The following is a 22,107-nucleotide window of genomic DNA, read 5'->3' as shown; positions in this document are numbered from 1 at the left end:
AATTAAGCCTCCAAAGGCAATTACATGCTGGAGGTGGGCTGGCAGTACCAGCTATTGGCAACACAGCCTGACATTTCTTATAATAAAAACCGTATTATATGTTCACTTTGTAACTTTGGCAAGGCTTAACTGAATGAACTGTTAGATGACCCTTTCAGGTTTTGAGGTAAACATTTTTCATTACTCTTGTTCTCAAGAGAAGAGGTCAGTCCCCTTTCTCCCCAGCAGTGCATGAAGTATGGCAGTTCACCTCTCTATTTTGAATGTGAGCTCATTGCTGGTTTTTTTTCCCCTGCAGAAACAGCAGCTGGGACCTCAGAAAATGGCCACTGATTTCCTGTAGGCACAGGGCAGTGGGCAAGCTCTAGAGATGGCATCTGGGGGCTCCAGCCTCTGCCTGTGGGTCAGTACCCCATTTCAGCAAGTGTTTCAGGGTCTCTGTGCTCCCTCTGGGTCAGATACCTGGGGGATTTTGGACATTGAACCTACCATGGCCAGGGAGCCCCTCCAGGCTTCCATTGCCATGGGAGTCCCCAGGCAGTGGAAGGTTTTTTCTCTAATTAACAACTGAGGCATTGCCAGGGAGTGGTGGGTTCCCAGTGCTTGATTCATGCTGATTTTGGTGGTTGCTGCAAGAAATGAACTGCTGCTTTCCACAGAAGTCAAAACTTCACCTCTGTGAACGGGGATATCTCCCCTCTCCCTACCTGACATGACACCTTGATGTGCTGAGTGGGAAGATCTCCCTGGAAACATTGGAAGCATAATTCCCTGTTGTTTCTGCATTGGAAGCATAATTCCCTGTGAAAGCCAGCAGCTTCCAGCTGCCATGGCTGGAGGGCAGCAGCTCCTGGAGCCCTTTTAGGACACCCCCAAAAGTCCAAGTCCTGGAGCTGCTCCCACTCCTAAAGAGCTCAGAAATACATCCTTGTATTCCCCCTGCACTCCAGGCAGATTCAAAGTGCTCTTTGTAACCACTGCAAAATATCAGCAGCACAGTCCTTGGAGCCTGAAGCTGGTGGGATGGGGATGGGACTTCAGCCTTCAGAGCCTTCAGCCTTTGCACAGGCAAGATCAGGTAAGGCCATGCAGTAAAAACACAATGAAGCAAAACAGAGGTCACTGGAGAGCCCAGTAAATTGCTTCTGGACTGGATGAGACCTGTCTAGAAGAATCTACACCATTCTACTGTAAAAAGCACTAAATATGAAGAAAATTAAAATTCAGATTGTGAAAACCACACTGTGTATATGGGATTTTGCAGCTAATTATTGAAGTTGATTAGTTTTTTTAAAGGCACATTCAGATATGTTAACCTTTCAAAAACCAGCAGGGTAATCTTAGCTGTTTAATTCCTAAGTAAAATGTGGCACCACATTGCATTATGTATCTCTGACCTTTACATTTTTATATCAAGAATTCAATTTTGTTTTGCATTAAAATGTATTAAATCCTAGGCTGACACATCATACAATAAGGGTCAGCTTAGGAGGGCTATTTTCAGACAAATTACACCACAACAGCTAATTACATATTAGAGGCGGGGTTGGTGCTACCACGTGTTGCAAAGGTGGTCTGACACTTCCCTTTTTCCCCCATCATTTTGACTCTCTCTAGAATTCTGCTGGAGCTTTACCAGCCACAGTGGAACCATGGCTCTCTGAAATGAAGTGTATTTTCCAAGTTCCTTGGCATGGATCTGTCACTACTCCTAAACTCAAGTGAAAGACAACCAGAGGAAAAGCATTTAAATACCCTTCAGGTATCCATATTACAGATATTCACATTCATTGTGGGAAAAAAAATTCAGAGAAAAAAAATAAAAATGATATGATTTAGGCTAATGCCCTGCCACTGCAAAGCTCTGAGCTGTTTTCTTAAGCCTAGGAAGCAATTCAATTTCCAGACAGATTCCTCCACCTGCTGTTTGCCTTTAACACTCAAGCAGACAAGGAATGTATGATGAGACAGAGTCAATACTGTCAATCAAATAATAGTTAGGTTTCTTGTCTCCTATACACACTAAAAAATGGGGATTGGATCAGTGTTCTTCCTCTCTGATTCAGCAGCAATCGCATCGGAGGCACTGCCCACATTCCCCTTCTTGCTGGGTTGAGAGGGACTTTCAGTAAAGGCCAAATAATAACTTGGAAGGAAAGGGTTGTTTGGTTGTTTGTTTCTTCCTGGTAACCCCTTATTTTCATAAAATGGAAGAAACAGGAAAATAAGTTCAATCTGGCTTTTTTAGGGATCAGGCCACTGAGTAAAGTTGTGGTTCAAAGTTGCTGTCCTCGTATGAAAAACCACTGTTTTCAGAAATCCTTTTAATTAAAATGGAGAAACTTCTTTAGAGCATCAGGTAGAACAAAAGAAATGAGCTCAGCTACAAAGATTTGCTAAGGAGCCTCTGCTTGGAGGCTGCCACTAAAGCCCAGCCAGAGACCCTTTGTAGGGTGCAGCTTCTTTTTGCCAAGAGTTTGACCTGCTCCTGCACACCTCTGATCTCAGCAGCTACCAAGGACAGATAAAAGAATCTTTGGTTTCACAAGAAACAACTCTTAAAAATCCCTCACAATGGTTTCATGCTGGATTTATGCCCAAAATACAGCCCCTGTCGAGGCATCCCTCCCTCTGAGTGATCGATGAGGACAGGAGGGACAGCACTGTACTTCCCTACAGTAAGATTTAAATAAAAACAAATTATTCCAATTTTCAAAACATAAATCCTGAAGGTTTGATGAGGACAGATGCTTTCCAGTTTGTGTATACACTTACATAGCATGCATTTTTCATTCCTGTTTACTATCTTCTTACACAGGGAACAGAGCACTTAACAATGTCAACATCATTTTCTGAGTGCACTGTAGCTACAAATTATTGATCATTCATAAAACATGAGGCAAATGTTTGTGATTAGCTCCCCAAGCCTGATGGGCTGTACTTACACAAATACAACCCCACCCCAAGCCTGCAGTGCTGCATCTGAAACTCTTGCAGAATTAAAAAGGATCCCACTACAGTTGCCTCCAAAGCTCCTGAGACCTCACAGGGACTCAAATGGCCAGGAAGCTCCAGATGGCAGAAACCATGTGAAACAAATGCAGAACAAATTGCCTGGGTTGGTTGGGTTCCCTAAATTAGCTTGATCCAGACAATAAAACCTTACTAAAAGCAAACAGTTAAACGAGACATTAGCTATGGGTCCATAGGGTTAAAACTTTAAATAACTTCAGAAGGATCCATTTTGAAGATTATCAGCAGGTATCTGACACATTATTCTCTTTCCAAAACACTGCTTTTATTAGATGTATACAATGCACTGTGCCAGAATTGTCAGCAGAATTATACAGCTACATTTAAATGACTGATCTATATGTTTGCTAATTTATTCTCCTCTCTAAACCAATAACGATCACCAGAAGCTGCCATTGTCCATATCTCGTAATATTATTTTCCTTTGACTATCTGAAACAACCCCACCACAGCTGGAGGCACACAATACATTTGAGAGACAAAACCAAAATGCTGAATGTCATAATCATCTCCAACAATAAGCATACATGGGAATAAACTCTGGGACAGAATTCCTGTCAGTCTCTGAGTGAAAGACTAAGACATGTAGCCTTAAAAACCCACTGAAATGTCAGCCTAGGGGTCTTCATCTGTCAGTGTGGTTTAACTATGCCTGTCCATCCAACAGGGAACTCCTTCAGTTTCGTTAAATTCACATTAAAAAAGTGATTTCTACTACTGCAGTACATAAATACAAAAACTCATCCCTCCCTCCTTCCTTCCAATCCAAGGCTTCATGTATTCTAACAAGCAACTCAGACTTACATTTTCCTGAGGTTGGGCAATTTCTTGAAGAGTCCAACAGCTTCCAAAACAGAAATATCATTGTCATTGAGACGCCTGAGAGGAACAAACAGAGAGCTATTTAGTGCTTCCCAGATGTCTGTAGATACATCCCTGTGACATTCAGGGCTGCCGCACAGAGAACCATGACCTTTGTGAAGCAAGGCACTCTCTGCCATCTCCCCCAGACTCCTACAGGTAACAGAGTTTAGCTCTGAAGGAAAAGGGACATAGAGGAGTATTTACACTGAAAGCTTAGGATACACTTAAAGAGTGTAATGCCAAAGGACAGTGTCAGAGCCCCTTCATCTCCCAGTGCATGGGATAAGGAATTATTGAGCTAATCCATTGCAGACAAACCTCCTGTGCGTGACTGAACCTCTGTGGGGCATCCTGCTACACCAGGCACGCAACTGGAGATGGGGCCATGTAACCAGAAGGGCTCTGATTTCAGCTCCTTTCCTATAAAAGTCTGCTGATCTTCAAAATGAATGTGAAGGCCACTGTCTTGGCAGGCTTGGGATGTAAAATTCATTCTCTGATTGCACATAGCTCCATTTGCTATGCAGAGTTTTTGCTGTGTTTCTGGATGTCTCTCATATTTTTTCTTGACTTCAGATCAATAATTTTTATGAGGTTTTCAATAGAATGAGTACAATAAATACAACACTAACTCAAAAAAAGAAAATTCTGTTTGAATGGGCCACTAATGCAATAAAAGAACCAGAACTTTCAGTTGCTAAGCAATAAAAATGTTTTTTCATACTCAAATGTCTTGAAGTTGCATTAGTTTAATAAGACCTGCTCCACCCGAGTAGCAGGCAATGCTGAGATGCAATGAGCTCCTAATCACAGATTCCCTCAAATGGTTAAAACCATTTCTTAAATGGTGCAAAGGCAGAGGACTCCAGGGTAGACTGGACAGGAAGGACACAGCTTGGGCTTGGCCAGCATTGGAGGAGGACACAGGGCTGGTGCTAAGAAAATGAAATAAAATTCGCTTTCCCATTTTCACACAGCGATAAAAGTAGGAGGTGCCTTTAACAATCTGAGTCGCTTTTACAGCCTTTAAAAATTAGAAAAACCAACAAGTGCAGCTGAAGAGGCCTGTCAGAGGCACACTCACAGGTCAGTGGTGTACTCAGGGAGGTGAGTGGGCAGCCGGGTGAGTTTCTGGTTGGAGCAGTCCACCACTGTCCCCTCACAGCGACACTTCTCGGGACACACAAGGTCCATGAAGCACTTCCCAGTGAATTTACTTCTGTAATCCTCTGAGCCTGCAATAAAAGGAAAATATATTCCAGCAAACTGTTGTTGAGAACTGCAGTGACCAGAGGTACCACGGAATCCACCCTCAGCATTGCCTCCTGTCATACCCCAGCTCCTGCACACACTTCTAACACTTGCCAAGGACTTGTGCTCAGCAATTTTTAAAATTACTCCCAAGGCTTGTCCCTGGTTTTTCACTCTCCCCTTAACAGAATAATTCCTTGTCCAACAAGCCTACCTGTTAAGGTATTTTCCAGCAAAGTCACCTTTTTCCCATTTGGAATTTAGTCCAGCAACAAGGAAAAGGCATCTCATGAAAGAATTCAAATGACAAAAGACTTTTAAAGATATCATTTGAAAGTCCCAAATGTTCAGACCTCAGCTATTAGAGCTGTTTTTCAGAGCAATCTTTTATTAGACAACCTTGTCAACTTTCCAACAATTAGATATCTTTATTAACTATGTTAAACAAACAGCAAAGGAAAGTAATAGCAGTTTAAATCATTTTCATTTTAATTAAGAAATGGGTAGAGCATACTTAGTGAGAAGCACTCCCTGATGTACCATTATACTGTGATTGCCAGACCTCTCTGACTGGGTTTTTGACCCATTCTAATGAAATGCTTTTCCAATTAGGCTCAGTGAACTAATCTGTCCTTTTCAGGTTTGGTTTTTCTCGTTTAATAGCAGCAGGTTGGAAACTCGATCTCAGTGCTTCAAGGAACCAGGAGGATTAATAAATGTGTGTAAGCAAAGTGCTGCCAAACCCCCACCATGCAATTCCTGCCCACTCACTTCGTATTTCATAATGGAAGCACCAGAACCATTGCAGGAGCCCTGTGCAAGGCCCAGGGATTGTAATTACCAAGAAGCATTTTTCAAGGTTTCTAAATTTTTAAAAGTCAATTACAAGGCTTTCTCAGAGAGAGGAACTGAGCAAATGTTTTAAGAACCCATAAACATCAACAAAAACTTAAACCCAAGCTGAAATTTGCTTATGGAGACTTGATGACATTCATCACCAGCTTCCCCTTCCTGATAAATACAACACTGCCCAGTTTATGACCATGTACTATTTTTGAGAGAAAAAAGACATTTCCTAAGTCCACCATTATTTTAATTTATGTTATGCATTATCTCCACAGGATGATGCAGTGAAAAAAAGCAATTCTGCAGGCAATCTAACACTCTGATCCCACAGCCACACTTTGGTTTAGTTTTGTAATTCCAAGTTGGATTATGGGAACACTGACATACAGATTTGTACCTTGCTACTTCAGTGGTGCTAAATTCTTTGCTGGTTTTTGTGCTTATTATAAATTCTACATCTAAAGTGCAACTTCCCTGACAGCACAGCACTTAAAGTATTAGGACCAGTGGGCATTTTAAAGCATTATAAAAATACAGTCTAAGATCTTCCCCACATCATTATCATTTAAGCACTTATCCTTTTAAAAAAAAATCTAACATTTTATTTCCAGTCCTAGACATTCCAAGCTGGGTAGTCAGAATGTTTGGTTGTTTATGATTCCTTGGAAACAATGCCAAAGACAAACAGTTATCAGAACCAGAGTTTATTAAAATTGCTACAATTACAGTACACATTGAATAACCCACACACAATCAGTGATCAGAAAGTGTCTTGGAAATCTCCAACTTAACCCTTGAAGAAGCACTACTAAGTTTCCTAGTAAAAGCTTTTGTTGAAAAAAACAATCACAAACAACGTAAAGTTTCATTGGATAAACATTTATTAAGTAAAATTTTTAGTCTGCTGATGGATACAAGATTCACCTTCCCATGTGGAAAAAGGGATGGGAGAGTGGAATTCTTTATGAAGGAGAAAAAGCAGTGTATAACATAGGAGGGTGAAAAATAAATGTTTGGTTTTCTCTCAAGCTTTCTGGTCGAACAAATAAAGAATTTTATCACACTTTGAGTTGGATCCCACCCTCCTGATGGTGAGGCACACAGCCTTCCACACTGCAGCAGCTCTCAGAAGTTGATGCTGCCTGGGCACCTGCCCACAGCTACCACCATTGAAACAGGGGAAAGGCCTCAGCACAGCAGGAGAGGAAGGGAGCAAACATCACCTTCACACTTTTTGTTCCTTCTCTCTCTTTCTTTTTTGTTTTTTTCATTTTTCTTTTTGACTTTAAACAAGAGTTACTCAGGTAATCACTGAGTCAGAAGTAATCAACAGCCTGTATGTGCTCAGCAAGTACTCAGCCATCTCTTAGCCTAAGAGACAGCAGGAATCACCTGCCAAAGACTAGATAAAATGTACTGTTTGACCTGAGCCTCGAGATCACTTGGACAGGTGGCTGCTCTATTAAGATATTCCCATCTGGGATAGCAATGTGAAATGCAGCCATCTGCTTGCAGAGCTGTTTAAGCACATATATCCATTCCTCCCGACTGCCAGGCTCTGAGAGAACACAACAGGACTCAGGAAGCACAGCTCACCACCACAGGCATGGAATACTCCTTGTGCACTATAAAATCATCCATGGAAAGCCACAGAGAAGAGATGCAGGACAGAACATGACCTGAGAGTCTCTAGCAATTCCCCAAATTAGGAAGAATTAAAGCTTGCTGTAAAACAAGTAGCCAAGGCAACAGCAAGGCCTCTGTGTAACTGAGGGCAGTTGTAGTTATTTGATTTGTTAGTTACTCTGATAACATTTTTATTTCACAACCAATGTGACACTACTATCAGGTACTGTGATTTCTTATTATCATAAAACAAACACACCATGGCATTCTACAGAACAGCAGCACTGAGATAAAGAAACATCACATTTCCAAGTGCTCAAACATTCTATGTGCCTTTCTGATACCCACATGGAGAATCAGGCAACAGAGAGAAATACCTTTTTGTTCTCCCCTTCTTTTAAAGCATTGTTTAGAAAACCTGATTTCAGTTTTTAAAACTTAGCTTCATCCAAAGGACTTAAAAGGAGTTCTGGAGGATCTGTTCTGCTACAAATCAGACTGTCTCAAAAGTGACCTGACACATTCATTCTAGAAAATGATCCAGCTGCCTCAAATTTGGCACCAAAATTATGACCATTGACATCAGTTGGTCCAAAACTTGAATGAAAGACCCAGGAATCTCAAAAGTTCTTCATACAACCACGAGATCACAATTGTCATAGGGAATAAGAAAGAAGTGCATTTTTTGGTCATAATTTCACATTGCTAATGTTAATTTTTCTTAGTAACTACAGATAAAATCTAAGAATCCTGCATGTCCTTCTTTTGACAGCTCCACAATAGAGATGCGACAAATTTGCAAGACAAGGAAATATTTCAATGTAAGAAAAATTCTGTATGAGACTCAAAGTCCTTTATGAATAGGTGTCATTATCTCTGTGTTGGGGGGAGGTAGGCAGAAGTATTTTGAAGATCTTGTCAAAGCTGTCAAAGCTAAAATGGCCCATTTGGATTTGCTGACTCAGCTTTGCCCTCTGGAATTATTGGGTAGTGGTGTTCCCAAACAGGCCATGTTAGCCATGCCATTTTCAAGAGATGAAAACAATGCTTTGCAGACTATTCTGAAGTTTTTTTTTTTTGCATTACATTTGTTCACAATGCAATGCCAGCACATTAAGAGCAGATCCAAAGTTACACTGAGTTGCAGGTGTCTTGTTGCAGAAATGGCATCCAAAGTGTACCTCAAGTAGAGGGATTCACTGGACAGCTCAAACAGACAGATTCAGCTTACATTATACACAGGGTATGGAGACAAAAGCGATTTTTAATCTCCGTAGGTGTGGCTGGAATCACCCTTGAGTATTATCAACCAACAGAATGCCTGACTCCTTCATTGTGAGAGCAGTTAAACAGATTAATTACTTAGAAATACATAGAAATGCAGTAATTCTAATTACTTAGAAATGGTTATTCTGCATGCAAGCCCTGTGGAAAGTCTGTGCAAACACCTCTGTGTCTCCCCAGGAGCCTGGTTAGCAACACTTCTCCAGTTCCACCGTGCCGAGAGGGAAAGGGAAAGGGAATCTCTCACCTTTTGATGCTTCTGCCCCAGCAGAAGTATCCAGGCATGCCATGCTGCAGGGAGTATGCAGCCTTCCATGGTGCTTGACAGAACCATGTTCCATTTGTATTGTTCTACCACATGGTTAGATCAAGCACAAAGGAAAACCCCACGGACAGCCAGAGTCAGAGTTAGGCAGCGCCAAAGAGAGAGGAGCGTTCAGAGGAAGCAGCATGGAGAAGCACAAGCTGAAGGTTCACGGAGAGCTGCTCTCCACTCCACCCATGCAAAAAGGTGCTGGATACAAGAGGTCATCCTTTATGCTACTGCAGGAACATCCTGGAGCACAATTGGGGTTAGCGAACACGAACAGAGCCCGGGCGAGTTCAGAGACAGAGCTGCCACGACAGAAAACACCACCAGAGAAGTGCTCATTGCTCCTTCCAGAGAGCACCTGCAGCTCCCACCACACACTGAGTGCCCAATCTACCCTGCTTTTTATTACTTACTCTCTCCTGGTATCTCTTTTCAGTAAAAATGCCATTTAGGTTTGCTCCATTTATTTAAATGCAACTGTAGAAATACCACAGCCCATATTAATAACAGCAGATTCTGAGCTGATGGCCAAGCTCTGGCCTCAAATGCTCCCCGAGTGCCCTTTGAGCCTGATTTCAGCTCCCAGAGGCCCCTCATGCTGGTGGCACTTACACTGACAATCAAGAATTGCCACTGCTTTTCTTTTCTTTTCTTCTTTTTTTGGTTTCCTCTGCACCTTCCAGCAGAGCAGCACACACATGCTACTGCAGACACAGACAGCATTTTTTTGTTCTGTTTCTGAGCACATTTGTTGGGTTTTGTACATCACTCTCTGATGGAAGCTGAGCGTTCTCTATTTCCGACATCCTGAGTTATTTCAAACAGCTTTGCTCTTCTAACTCATTCCTGCAACTCTGACATATAAAGCAGAACATTCAGTTCAGGCTTGACTGCTCCCACTGGAATAAAGCTCTCCCTGACTCCACTGCCTGCAGAGCTGTGCCAGTGGACAATGATTTTGAAAGTCACATCTCAAATGCTCTTGCAGGATTCCCAGATGAGAGAGAGAGTGGCTGTCCTGTGCAACTGCTCACAGAGTTCTGCTGGACTTCAGGGAAGGTCAGTGCTGGTGCTTTTAAATACAAATCACTTCCCTTAGTAAGGGGTTTGCCCAAAGAACAAAGTCAGCACCAAGCAGATTATTCATTACCTACATGGAGAACAAGGCAAGTGCTTGAGCAGAGATGACAGATAATACAGCAGGGGTCTGTGCTTCCCCACTTTGCCATGACCCAGCTCTGCTGTGCAGAAAAGCCAACACTGAGTTACTTGGGAACTTCAGGAAATAAATCAGTACAGTGTTAACTTAGCCACCCCACACTGAGGGCTTGGTTCAGCAATGAAAGTAAGGAAATTTGATTTTCCAATCTAAGAAATAAACTGAAATAAACTGAAGCAGTTTTTTAGGGGAACCTAACACAAATCTTCAATCTTCACAAGCTGCCAAACTAGCCAGAGTCTGAATTGATAAAAACATTAGATTATTAATTTTCTTCTGTGACGCATGCAATGTGGCACAAAACCACATTAATTTTCTCACCTGATTAATTCAAAGTATGCATAACCCTGGAATCCACACCTCATTTACTTAGAAATTATATCTATAACTAGCATCCCTGCCAATAATTTTGTATGGCTTCAGTGACGAAGGATGTAGAATCCTATATCCTTATTCCTACACTGCTTTAATAAAGAAGAAATTCTGGCCTGGGCTCTTCAAACAAATTAATCCACAGTACTCTGTTAAACAATGACAAGTAACAGTTCATATCTTCCAAAGACTTTTATATTATATACTGATTTACAGTATTAAGTGGGATATCTGTAATAAACTCAGTAATTTCAGTGTCAATGAACTCTTTCAGTCCTACCAGAAACAAATGCAGTCTGAGCTCTGCAAACACCTTCCCGAGAAACCCATGAGAATATTTTGAACAAGTCTCTATTCCTTTGCTGCACTAATTAAACACCACTTACAATAACTGCCCAAACTAATCATCAACTGCAATGAATGAGAGGTACCAGCACACAAAGAAATCTGTCAAAATCCTAATTTATGTCCCTAGAATATAGGAGAGCAGAAATACCAGGAAAGCACACTATTTTATAAATTACATTTAAATAAATTCCATAAGCCTTTGGATGTAGATAAGATCATCCTGCAAAATGTCTGCAAGAAAGAAGCTGAAAAGTGAAATACATCTCCATCTATGTGCCAGCTTCCATGAAAACCCCTCCCTTCAGATACTTTACACACAAGCAGCATTGTTTGGTTTGCTTTGGTGTTCATTCACTTCTTGTAATCCACATTCTGTTAATCAGTCACTGAACCTGCAGTTTGTAAAGAAGTTATACACAGGGCCCTATTTTAACTGTCCCATCAGGCTGCAACACCTCAGGGGACTGCTGCAGTCTCAGAACAGTCAGATGAAATATTTGCTGTCCAGCTGCAGCACCAACACCCTTGCACTGGTTTTAGCTGGTGAACTCTCTTCATGGCAGCATCTCCCATTATTTTCTGTATCCCACTCAAGTGACCACCACACACACAAGAAGTGCTGCCTTGGCACCCTTGGTGTGGCTCAGCTTAACCTCAACACATGGAATGGCAATGTCAGAGGAGAGCAAACTTTGTCCCAGTGTAATTTCTGAGGGTAAAAGAGCAATCAATCTCTCAGCTTTCTGACATGGTTAATTGTCACAGACATATTTTATGAAAAATCCTTTCCTTAGGATTTTTTCTCCTGAGAAGCTGAGAGGCCTCAGGAACAAAATGTAAACAATGGTTATCTGCAGCTGTGGAATGCAACAGGTGCATCTGTGATTGGTCTCATGTGGTTGTTTCTAATTAATGGCAAATCACAGTCCAGCTGGCTCAGACTCTCTGGTCAGTCACAAGATTTTATTACCATTCCATTTTCCTTTCTATTCCTTGCTAGCCTTTTGATGAAATCCTTCTCTCTATTCTTTTAGTATAGTCTTAGTATATGATTTTCTTTTAATATAATATCTATCATAAAATAATAAATCAGCCTTCTGAAACATGGAGTCAAGATTCTTGTCTCTTCCCTTGTCCTGGGACCCCTGTGAACACCACCACAATTAATTAAGAGGACAATTCAGATCTCAAGGGAGGAATCTGCACAGCCCTGCACTCTGCCTGCACGGGGAATCCAGGATAACTGTGATATTTGGATGCCTGTGGATGCATCTGTGACTCAAGAGTCATCCTCCCTCTTCCCAGTGCCTCTCCTGTAATTGCAAATAAGGATGTTGGTGGGTAACAAAGCTGTTCAGATATTTTGCTTTTTTGAAGACTACTTCAACTCAAAAATAAAATGAGGCAGAGCCTAAAATAAACTTCCTAACTGAAACACGTCAGTTTACTTTCTTATTAAGAACCATACTCTCTGCCAAACAGACCCACCTGGTTTATGTTAAGCTTATGCTTCCTCGAGTGAAATGCTTTCCATTCTTTCCCCCACTGCAGAGCCAGAACCCTCCACCACCATGCTCTGCACAGGCTAATGGAGGCTCAGAGTAACTGCCACAAATTTTAACACAAAGATCTGACCTGCTGTCAAAGATGAGCAGAAAAGGGAGGGCTGTAATCAGTATCCAGTACAGTTAAATTAATTTAACAACAGCAACACTTGCACAGGGAACCCAGCTCCATTACTGTTAGTCATAGCAGCTGCATTGTGTTCTCTAATGACTTCAGCTTCAGGAAGAATTCATGCAAACCAAAGCCCAAATATACTCAGTTTCAGTGTACCATGAAAAATTCATAGTCCTAATTACAAATTCAGGGTAGCATTTAATCTGCAGGTGATTTACTGGTGTTAAACAACCTTCCATTCAGATAAGAATAATTCTTATGCACCACAAACATATCCTCAGCTTTGCTACATTCAGAGGGTTTCTGAAGGTAGTTCTGCTGAGTCTTTGTGTCTTTCAGAGGGAAAAAAGGGGTACAACACAGAATTTAACTGAATAAAACCAAAACATACAGAAAACCCCCAAACTAAACCAAACCAAACTGCAGACAGAAATCTGAATGCAGTTTCTCAAATCATAACCAGTGTTTTCTATCCCTTTCACTCCCAGCAGGGCAAAGCCATGGTGGGAAAAATGCTGGAGCTTGGCCTCAGATGAGATTTTCCCACTAAACTGAGCAGTTCTGGAGCACCCAGGGCAAACCCAGAGGCTCTCAGGACTTGGGGCTTGCTCAGGAGATGCTGGGGCCCCAAAATCCTGGGCAGGATCATCACAGCCCCAAAAACATGTCCCTGCAGCACTGCAACAAGGCAGGCAGGAGCAGGTGGAGACCTGGGCTTTCCATCAAACAGAAAATGCAGGAGCATGAGCCCATGGTCTGAAAATGACTATTTGCTTATTAAAAATGAAAGGAATTTGCAAAGTTGTCATCAGAGTGATTGGCAAATTATGGGAACAACTGCAGAGTGTTTCCATCAGATAAATTATGTAAGATCTGGGTTAAATTCACCTGCCTTTCATGACTTTTAAACGCTGGTTGAGGAATAGCAGTGCATTGCAGCTTTCAGTTTGAGAGCTCAAAGATCTTGAATAGTGTTTACACACCACTAGGAGCAGAGCAAGGGATAACCCAAGGAGTCCAAGGGACACAAAATGTGTGAACTGCCACAGACAGAAAGTCCTGACATGCAGCCTGTGCTCCCCTGACTCCATCCAGGGCAGTTCTGTGCTTCTAAAGGTGCAACAATGCAGAGAAGAGAGGAGGAAATTGGAGGTGATTACAAGAAACAGCAAGTCTGTTCCAAGCAGACAGGCAACCCGAGGAAGGTGAGCGTGTGTGAAGACAGAGACTGGAAAAGAACATAAAGAATTAGAAGAAAAGCTGCAATTAGTGAGAAGAGGCTTCATCAAATGCCTTCGAAATTATGAGTGAACAAAAAGCAGCTACATTTCCATGTAATAATTGTGAATAACACGAGAGAAATTACACTAGCCCTAAATATGCCATTTTTGGACCCAAACGTACCCAAAAAGGCTGCCTTTGCTTTGGGTTGGGTTAACAAGAAGTAGTGTCCAAAAAGGAGAGAATAATGCTGGCAGATGGTTCATTTTCCTCCTCCTGTTCTCCCCTGTCCTTTTGATTGTATAGCGCTGTCTGGAACTGAAGTAACTCATTAAAGGCAGTTAGACACAATGTATGCAGGAGGAAGCAATAAGACAGGCTCACTTCAGAGTATTTCCAATAGCAATCTTCTTGATAAAAGTCTTATTTCTAAGAATTAGAAGATAAAGAGCTTTTGCGATGTGATGTTTGTAGAAACACATTGCTTTGATCATTATCAGAGATAGTTTGTGTCAGTACAGCAGGTGGAACTTTCATCGCTTTTGAAATGCACAATATACTGAAAAATGCAAACATATCACAGGGAGAAATAGATATACAGCTGAATGCAAAGGCAATTCTTTCCAAAAGCTATTTCATACACAGTGTCACACAGCAATCAAGGAACCTGCCAAGTCTTGAAGTGACAATAAGCTACCACAGAGACAACACAATCTGCTCATGGATTCATTTCCCTTACTCCTAAAGCCCAGTGTTGCCTTAGAAAACAAAACTGCTCTGTAGTGAACTTAATCAAATGCTTCTGGGCAGGATATTTGTGTTGATCTTTTTCCCCCTTATTCATATTAAGAATAGGAGCCTCCAGTGACCTCAGGCTGCCAAGTCCATTGGATCCTTAGGTGGTCAGAGTGGGCAGACGTAGCCAAAAAGAAAATGATCATCAGAATTTCACTGCTGCCACTAAAAATGACAGTATTTCCCTCTTCTAAACAGAAGAGAGAGAGAATTAGACACAGCCTGTACTTATGATTTCCCTTTCAAGAAAACATCTCAGATTTTTAGTCTCAGATTGTACAGCTGTGGGGAGACAGCTGGGCAAGGGGGAGATTTGTTATTATTGTGGCGCACTGCATCAAATGGAAAGCTAAAAATCAGAGAAAATAGTATCTATTGCAATCTGAAGTTTAAACATATTTGATGGTATATTCAAAAGCTTTGCCTGTGTCACAGCCCTGGGCAAAAATATGTCCTGTTCCCTGCTGTTCCTTCATTTCATGCTATAATGCTTCCAATTCTCCTTTTAAAAAGAATTATGCACATTATCTACCTGTTGCACAGAAGCTCCTTCCTATGGCCACTCATAACCTTTGCAGATGTTGCTCCATTGTCATCAGTAAAAGCTCGAGTCATTAGGTTCTGTGGGGAAATAGCATCTGGGAAAAGTGCCTCAATTGAAAGAACTGGTCAGCTGAGAAAAGAAGGTGAGTACTTCAGGCTGGATGCTATTGAACAGGATGGTGGGGACCTGGGAAGAAAACTGAAGGAAGGAGTGTGCAGAAGGAAATTCTGTAGATCTGTCTTCACAGTTTCATCTAATTATCAAATACAGTTCTACTTAGCCCATCTGCTTCTGTGTCCTCTTGACATTTCCTTCTTGATGCTCCTCTGCCACTTCAGGCTGATGAAACTTCAAACATCTCAGCTTTTCTCCCCTGTTCCTGCTAGCCACTCCTCTCTTCTGTTCTGAGAGAAAAAGCACTTCCCTTTCTTCCCTTAATTTACTGAACAGTCACTTTTTTTTCCCCTCATAAAAGGTCCTTTCTGACAGTTCCCTTTATGATCACAGAATCATAGAATGGTTTGGATTGGAAGGGACCTTAAAGATTATCCAGTCCCTCCTCCTGCCATGGGCAGGGACACCTCCCACTGTCCCAGGCTGCTCCAAGCCCTGTCCAGCCTGGCCTTGGGAACTGCCAGGGATCCAGGGGCAGCCACAGCTTCCCTGGGCAACCTGACTCAGGGCCTTACCACCCTCCCAGGGAAAAATTTCTCCCCAAATCTAATCCAAATCAACCATCTTATAGTTTAAAGCCATTCCCCCTTGTCCTATCACTACGTGCCCTTGTCAAAAGGAATGTGGAAGACACACAGACCACTGCAGGACAACCTCAGAATTTTATGACTTTAAAACTGTCCTGCCCTGATGTCAAAGTATTGTATTATATATATACTATAAGCTCTCCTAGGCTTAACTACTCCTGGGTGTGATCCTGACACTGCCTGAGTAGCTCTGCTCCCACAGAGCCCAAACTTTCTGTGCATCCTCATCTCTTCTCAAAGGTCAAAGACTGTGTGAGGATAAAATCCCTCACATTTCTTCCTTACCCAGCCCCTCACATTCCCTGTGTTTTCCCCTCAAAAAACAACTTTCTGACCACTGACATGTACTAGATATATTACACAGACTACATGAAAATAGAAGGCTCCTGAAGAAAGAACTTTTTGAGAAAGAGATGCACATTTACAAAAAGTTTAAAATGAAAAATTATTTTCCCATACACCGAGCAGGAGAGGTAAAAACTAGAACAGAGAATTCCAAAGACACTGAGGACACAGACAAGTTACTAAGCCTTGCCATCCCAGCGGGATTGTGTCATCCCTGGGTGACACAAAGCACTGCCCAATGCTCTAAAAGAAAATTCATACCTCATGGACATTTCTGCAGAGAGACGTGCTGTGTTAGATTCTGGGATAAAACATATTCCTCAAAATGAAATCATGGAAAATTCCTGCTAAATGCCAAGCCTGAAGCAGCCATGATTCAAAGGGACAAGTTGAGCAGAACAGGTGCCAAGGATGTCTGTTCCCTGGATTGATCTACAAGCTAAGATTTTCTAAACCATTAGATGTTCCCTGTCTCATGTGAGCAGACAGCAAGTTGAGTTCAATGTATCTCATCACCATCTGGAAACTCTACAGGCAAGGATGTCTTGTCTATTGAGCTTTTGAACAGCATTAGTTTTCATCCAGCTGAAATCTTTGTTCTGAAGCTGCTCAATCCCTGCTCTCCTCCTCCATAAGTCAGGTTTACGCTTTTTCCATGTGGTTTTGATATAGATGTAGAGCTGGAGACCCAGGGAAAAACAGCCTAATGCCTCAAGGAAAGGACCCCCAAGATAAGAACTCACACAAAATACTATTCTCAGCATCACCAGGTACTGAGTTCTGCACTTCTTAGCTATGACCCCTCCTAAATGGCGTCAGCTGGTGTTTGCCTTCTCCCATCTCCTGTACTTTTGTTCAAAGCATGCATGCACACACATAACATTAATTCCTCTAGCCCATTAATAAAAGCAGAAGAAAATAACAATGGCAAATTGGGTACAGGTTTATACAGATCTGTTTCTGCAGGCTGCTTTCTTGTCTAAGTTATATTTATGCATTTTCATTTCCAGTTTATTTAAATATGAATATTACTGGCTAATTACATTGTTACTATGATGGACACAATCCAAAAAACTAGATAAAATATGTCATAATTTCAGGCCTGATTATAAACGTTGTAGCTTGAGTCACAAGGGATTGAAGACCTTAACAAGCCTGCCCAAGAGAAGCTGACTGCAAATGAAGTTATCTTTATTTTCTTTCCCCCATAAAGGGAAGGTTTAGCTCGGCATGTTGCTCACAGTGATGCACAAAGCACAACGGCTTGTTTTGGGCTGCTGCCACTCAGCTTCATGCTGCATCCCCATCTAGAGCCATTCATCTTTTACCACCAGGAACACAATTAATCATGTTGCTTTTCAGAGGAAAAAAAGAAAAATCATAGTAATTTTCATAGAAAACACTGCAAGGTACTCCATCAATAACAGTCATTTTCCTCCTCAGTACACACTAATGGATTTGCTTACTGAAACCTGCTTGTCTTTACAGTACACAAAAATGCAATAATCCAAAATAAATATAACCAATATAACCAGTAGGAAAAACACATGAAGAAGCAGTCATTGCTTAGTTGTGATGTGTAAGGCAGGAAATATCCTTTTACTGACAGCTGAACCATAAATAAAGAACAGATAGGATTAAGAAAATGCTGTTTATGTTATTTTGGAGGTTAATTTCAGGTGGAAACATTTTTCTGTTTCATTCACAACACAAAACCTTTGCCTAAATTATTATGCACTTTCTGATTCAAAGCTTGCTGAAACCAAAGATCTTACCAACTTTGATGGCAATTTTACTGTAGTTAGTGAGTGTTACTTATGGATGTAAGGAAAATGAATGTATGAGAGCACGTGCATCAATGCCATTCCCTCACCCCAGATTCACTCCCATCCCAGCTCAGAAATGCTCTCTGCCAGTTGGACGAAAACCTCTCATACTGTTCTCAGCCTTTTAGGTGTGGGAACTGAACTTGAGCTCAGCTCTCATTAGGTCAGTAAGAGCTCTGCTTGAATACAACTGACAATTTTGTCAAAATATAACATTTCCCACATGGATGCATATATATTGCCATTGTTTTAAATATTTCATAATTTAGTATTTTTTTACAAATATACATCACAAGCTTTTATCTTTTTTCTTTAAGAGAAGACAGCTATAGACTGCTTTTTTTTTCTTTTCCCTTTTTTTTTTTTTTTTTTAATCCATAAGGTAATTGCCTTTCTGTCGAACTAACCGAATTTGCCCAAATTCAATTTCCAAAGCTGCTCCCTAATATCCATTACAGCAAACACTGCGGGGCAGATTGGATTAGCGGGCTCTCTGGACCCGCTCCTCCCCGCACGGGGAGCGCAGCAGAGGCTGGATAAATGAATTATTACCTGAGCAGCGGAACTTCTTGCTCTTGATCTGGCTGATGCGTTTGTTGGCAAGGCGACGGGGATTGCTGCAGCGCGCGCCGCTCGTCTCGATGGGATTGTCCTGCAGGTAATCAGCCAGCCACTTCAGATGGCAGTCGCACACAAATGGGTTCTGAGCTAAATGGCTGCGAGAAGGATGGCATGTTTAATCACCACTGACCTGTGACACCCTGCTCCTGCATTGGTTTTTTTTTTTTAGTTTTTTTGGTTTTTTTCACCGAAGCTGAAGAGTGGAGTAATTGAATCGGCTCCTGAAGAAAAAAAAAACCAAACACCCCAGGCCTGGCAGAAGCCACATGGAGCCTCACGTGAATGGGGGAATTCTGTGAGTGCTCCCATCTGCAGTGAGTCCTCCACAGAGGAAACAAAAATTAAGACAGCAAAGCCCCCTTTAAAGGACACAGACCTGCTGCTGTCTCCCAAATGCGAGAATTCCGTGAGCGCTCACATCTTCAGCAAGTCTTCACACAGAGGAACCAAAAATTAAGACAACAAAGCCCCCTTTAAGGGACACAGACCTGTCTCCCAAATGGGAGAATTCCATGAGCCCTCACAACTTCAGCAAGTCCTCCACAGAGAAACCAAAAATTAAGACAGCAAAGCCCCCTTTAAGGGACACAGACCTGCTGCTGTCTCCCAAGTCCCACAGTTTCTCCTGAGAGCTTAACAAGTGCTGCCTCTTGAAATAAATACACCTTACCTGAAGATCATTTTGCATCCTGGTTTAAAAGAAATTTTATCAGCAAGCTCAAAATGTGAATTAGTAAAGCACCTTGGATCTTTGGGCAAAGGCAGAAGTGGTCCAGAATCTTTTCACAAGAGTGAAATTAATATTTGCACATGCTCATAATTTCTAATAGTACTTCCTTCATCTGTATTTTTTTCCTGAAGCAAATGGTTTTAATTTAAAGACTGAAATGTTTAGGCAAGGTACAACTGCACTCTATCCTCCACCAAAACTTGCTCAACTTGTTTCCTATGAAATTGGAAATAGGTATCATAGCACTGATTTTAACTGGGCATTTAGACTTTGGTAACAGAAATCTGCTGGAGCATCTCAGACAGAAAGTGTTTTTCTGCTGCTGTTCTGATTTATTTTGCTTGACAGAGCTGAGCACTGTATCAGAAGAGTTTGCCAGGTCTTTCCCAGAGCCAGGCTCTAATCTCAGTTCAGCTAACTTGCATCAGTCCCTCTGACCTCCAAGGGAGCAGGACCCAGCTCTCCAATAACTGCAAAGACAGGTTAAGAAAAGACAGATGTTTCAATTTGGTTTGGACAGAGGTATAAAGTTATAGCCTCACAAGACCTCTCTCCCTCTGTTGCTGTTTTCCACTTGTAGAAACTTCTTTTCTGTTTGCAGTTATATTTATGAACTGCCACTGAACAAAATAGGTGTAAAATGCAACAAGGCAATGGCTGTTCAGGACTGGGAAGGGAGAGCACACAGAGTAGAAAGGGCCTGAAGAAACTCAAGATTCCTCTTGCAGTAGAGCCATTCCTGCTGTGAAAGGCCCAAAGAATCACACAGAGACAGAATTTGGGTCTGGTTTTGCAGGTCTAGAAAAGTACAGAAGATAGCAATCACTTGGAGTATTAAAAATGGGAGAATGAATCAAAACTTCAGGACAAAATCTCTTGGTGTGAAGCAACAAGTCCATTTTAAGCAAGGGCCACCAGCAGAACCCTATGGAAACCAGTGGGAGATCTTCACACCTGAGGGCTATAAACATCAAAAAGCCTGTTGTTTAACCTGACAAACCTTACATACCTCTGTGAAAGAACCCTCTCTGTGGCCCCAGCTCATGTGTGAACAAACACAGCAAGCTGCAGCAGCAGAAACCATTGTGGACCTGTGGGGGCAGAACTGGGGGTGCTGTACATGGTTATTCCAATGCCTTAATGGTTTGCAGCAATACATACTGGCCAAATATCTGTTGGAAATTCAGGTTATGTTTGTGGCAGCTTGAGGACGTGACAAAAACTCTACTGCAAGAAATCATTGCTGTCAGTTCATTTGTATACAATTTAAAACATTTCTACAACTAATTCAGCCAGTGCATTCCCAGTATTAAAATATATCAATGTGCATTTGCATACAAAAATTGCAGTACTATAGTGTGTGTGCACAGATACTGCAGTATGTATATATATACACACTCAATGATATTTTAATACTGGAATATCAGGCTGCCAACTCCAGCTCTGAAGGAGTACTATTTACCTTATTATCTTATTACTCACAGCTTTAGGATGAGACCTTCTTCTACAAAATATTGAATCATTTCTGTATTTTTGCTTCTGGTGCCTATTCTAATGCCTCCAAATTCAGAACTGTTTAGTGGATTTTCTTAATGGATCAAATAATACAACATATCATTCCCCTTAAGTGGAATGTCAGCTGAAATGTGGTTACAGAAGTCACGAACTGCACAGCAGGGCTCAGACCCAGGCAGGAGAGATGCCAACTCATTGGCTCATTAAAAACTGCTAGGCAATGATCCTAATAGAAAGTGCTGTTCATATCTTATCCAGAGTCAAATGCACACATTATCTCCCCAACAAACAGCCTGAGCTTCACAGAGCCCTGACATTTCTGTCACTAAGGGCAGGCTGTGTCGATCCTGCCCTCGCTGAACTGATGCAACACTTCTTCTTCTTGCTCCTTGTCTCTCAGTGAGGAAAGGAGGGGCTGCTACATGGATGTCTCTTCCAAATTGTCTTAATGTCAGATGAAAAGACAGGCAGCATTTTTGGTGGGGAAGGAGAGAGCTGTCATTTGTGCTCTGGCTGCATACTCACAGAGTCTGGATCGATCGCAGAGGTGCAAAGAGCCCCTTGCTGATGGTCTGCAGTTTGTTGTCATAAAGAGATAACAGTTTGAGATTATGCAGACCTTGGAACGTGTTTACCCTCAGGCAGTTGATCTTGTTGGCATTGAGAAGCCTGGAAACAGAGAAAAGGTTTAGAATTCATTAATCTTGTAACAATCAAATAAAGACAGACTGGACTTCGGGGTTAAATCTAAAAAAAAAATATTAACCTAGCCATCAAAGCTAAACCCCATGTAAAAGCTTCATTTGCCTGTTACATTTCAAAGGTAAAAAACTCACAGTGGACAAGAGTGCTCTCATAGCTGGGGAATATACAGACATATAACAGGGCTAGCCATCTTAAAATAATGAAAAGC

The 22,107-nt window shown here is 41.7% G+C and overlaps 1 protein-coding gene across 3 annotated transcripts in view; it reads right to left on the bottom strand.

Annotated features, from left to right (window-relative positions):
* SLIT3 (slit guidance ligand 3) overlaps window positions 1-22,107 on the bottom strand; it is a 483,855-nt gene that overhangs the window by 116,283 nt on the left and 345,465 nt on the right. For all 3 annotated transcript variants that reach the window (XM_031060566.1, XM_031060568.1, XM_031060567.1), the window contains 4 exons: window positions 21,720-21,863; window positions 18,881-19,044; window positions 4,982-5,132; window positions 3,838-3,912 (listed from right to left, as the gene is read on the bottom strand). In XM_031060566.1, the coding sequence (XP_030916426.1) occupies window positions 3,838-3,912; window positions 4,982-5,132; window positions 18,881-19,044; window positions 21,720-21,863 (534 nt within the window). The remainder of the gene's footprint in view (window positions 1-3,837; window positions 3,913-4,981; window positions 5,133-18,880; window positions 19,045-21,719; window positions 21,864-22,107) is intronic.

Source organism: Geospiza fortis, unplaced genomic scaffold, assembly GCF_000277835.1.
Source record: "Geospiza fortis unplaced genomic scaffold, GeoFor_1.0 scaffold413, whole genome shotgun sequence".
Taxonomy (NCBI): domain Eukaryota; kingdom Metazoa; phylum Chordata; class Aves; order Passeriformes; family Thraupidae; genus Geospiza; species Geospiza fortis.
This window is presented reverse-complemented; position numbering and strand designations above follow the sequence as displayed.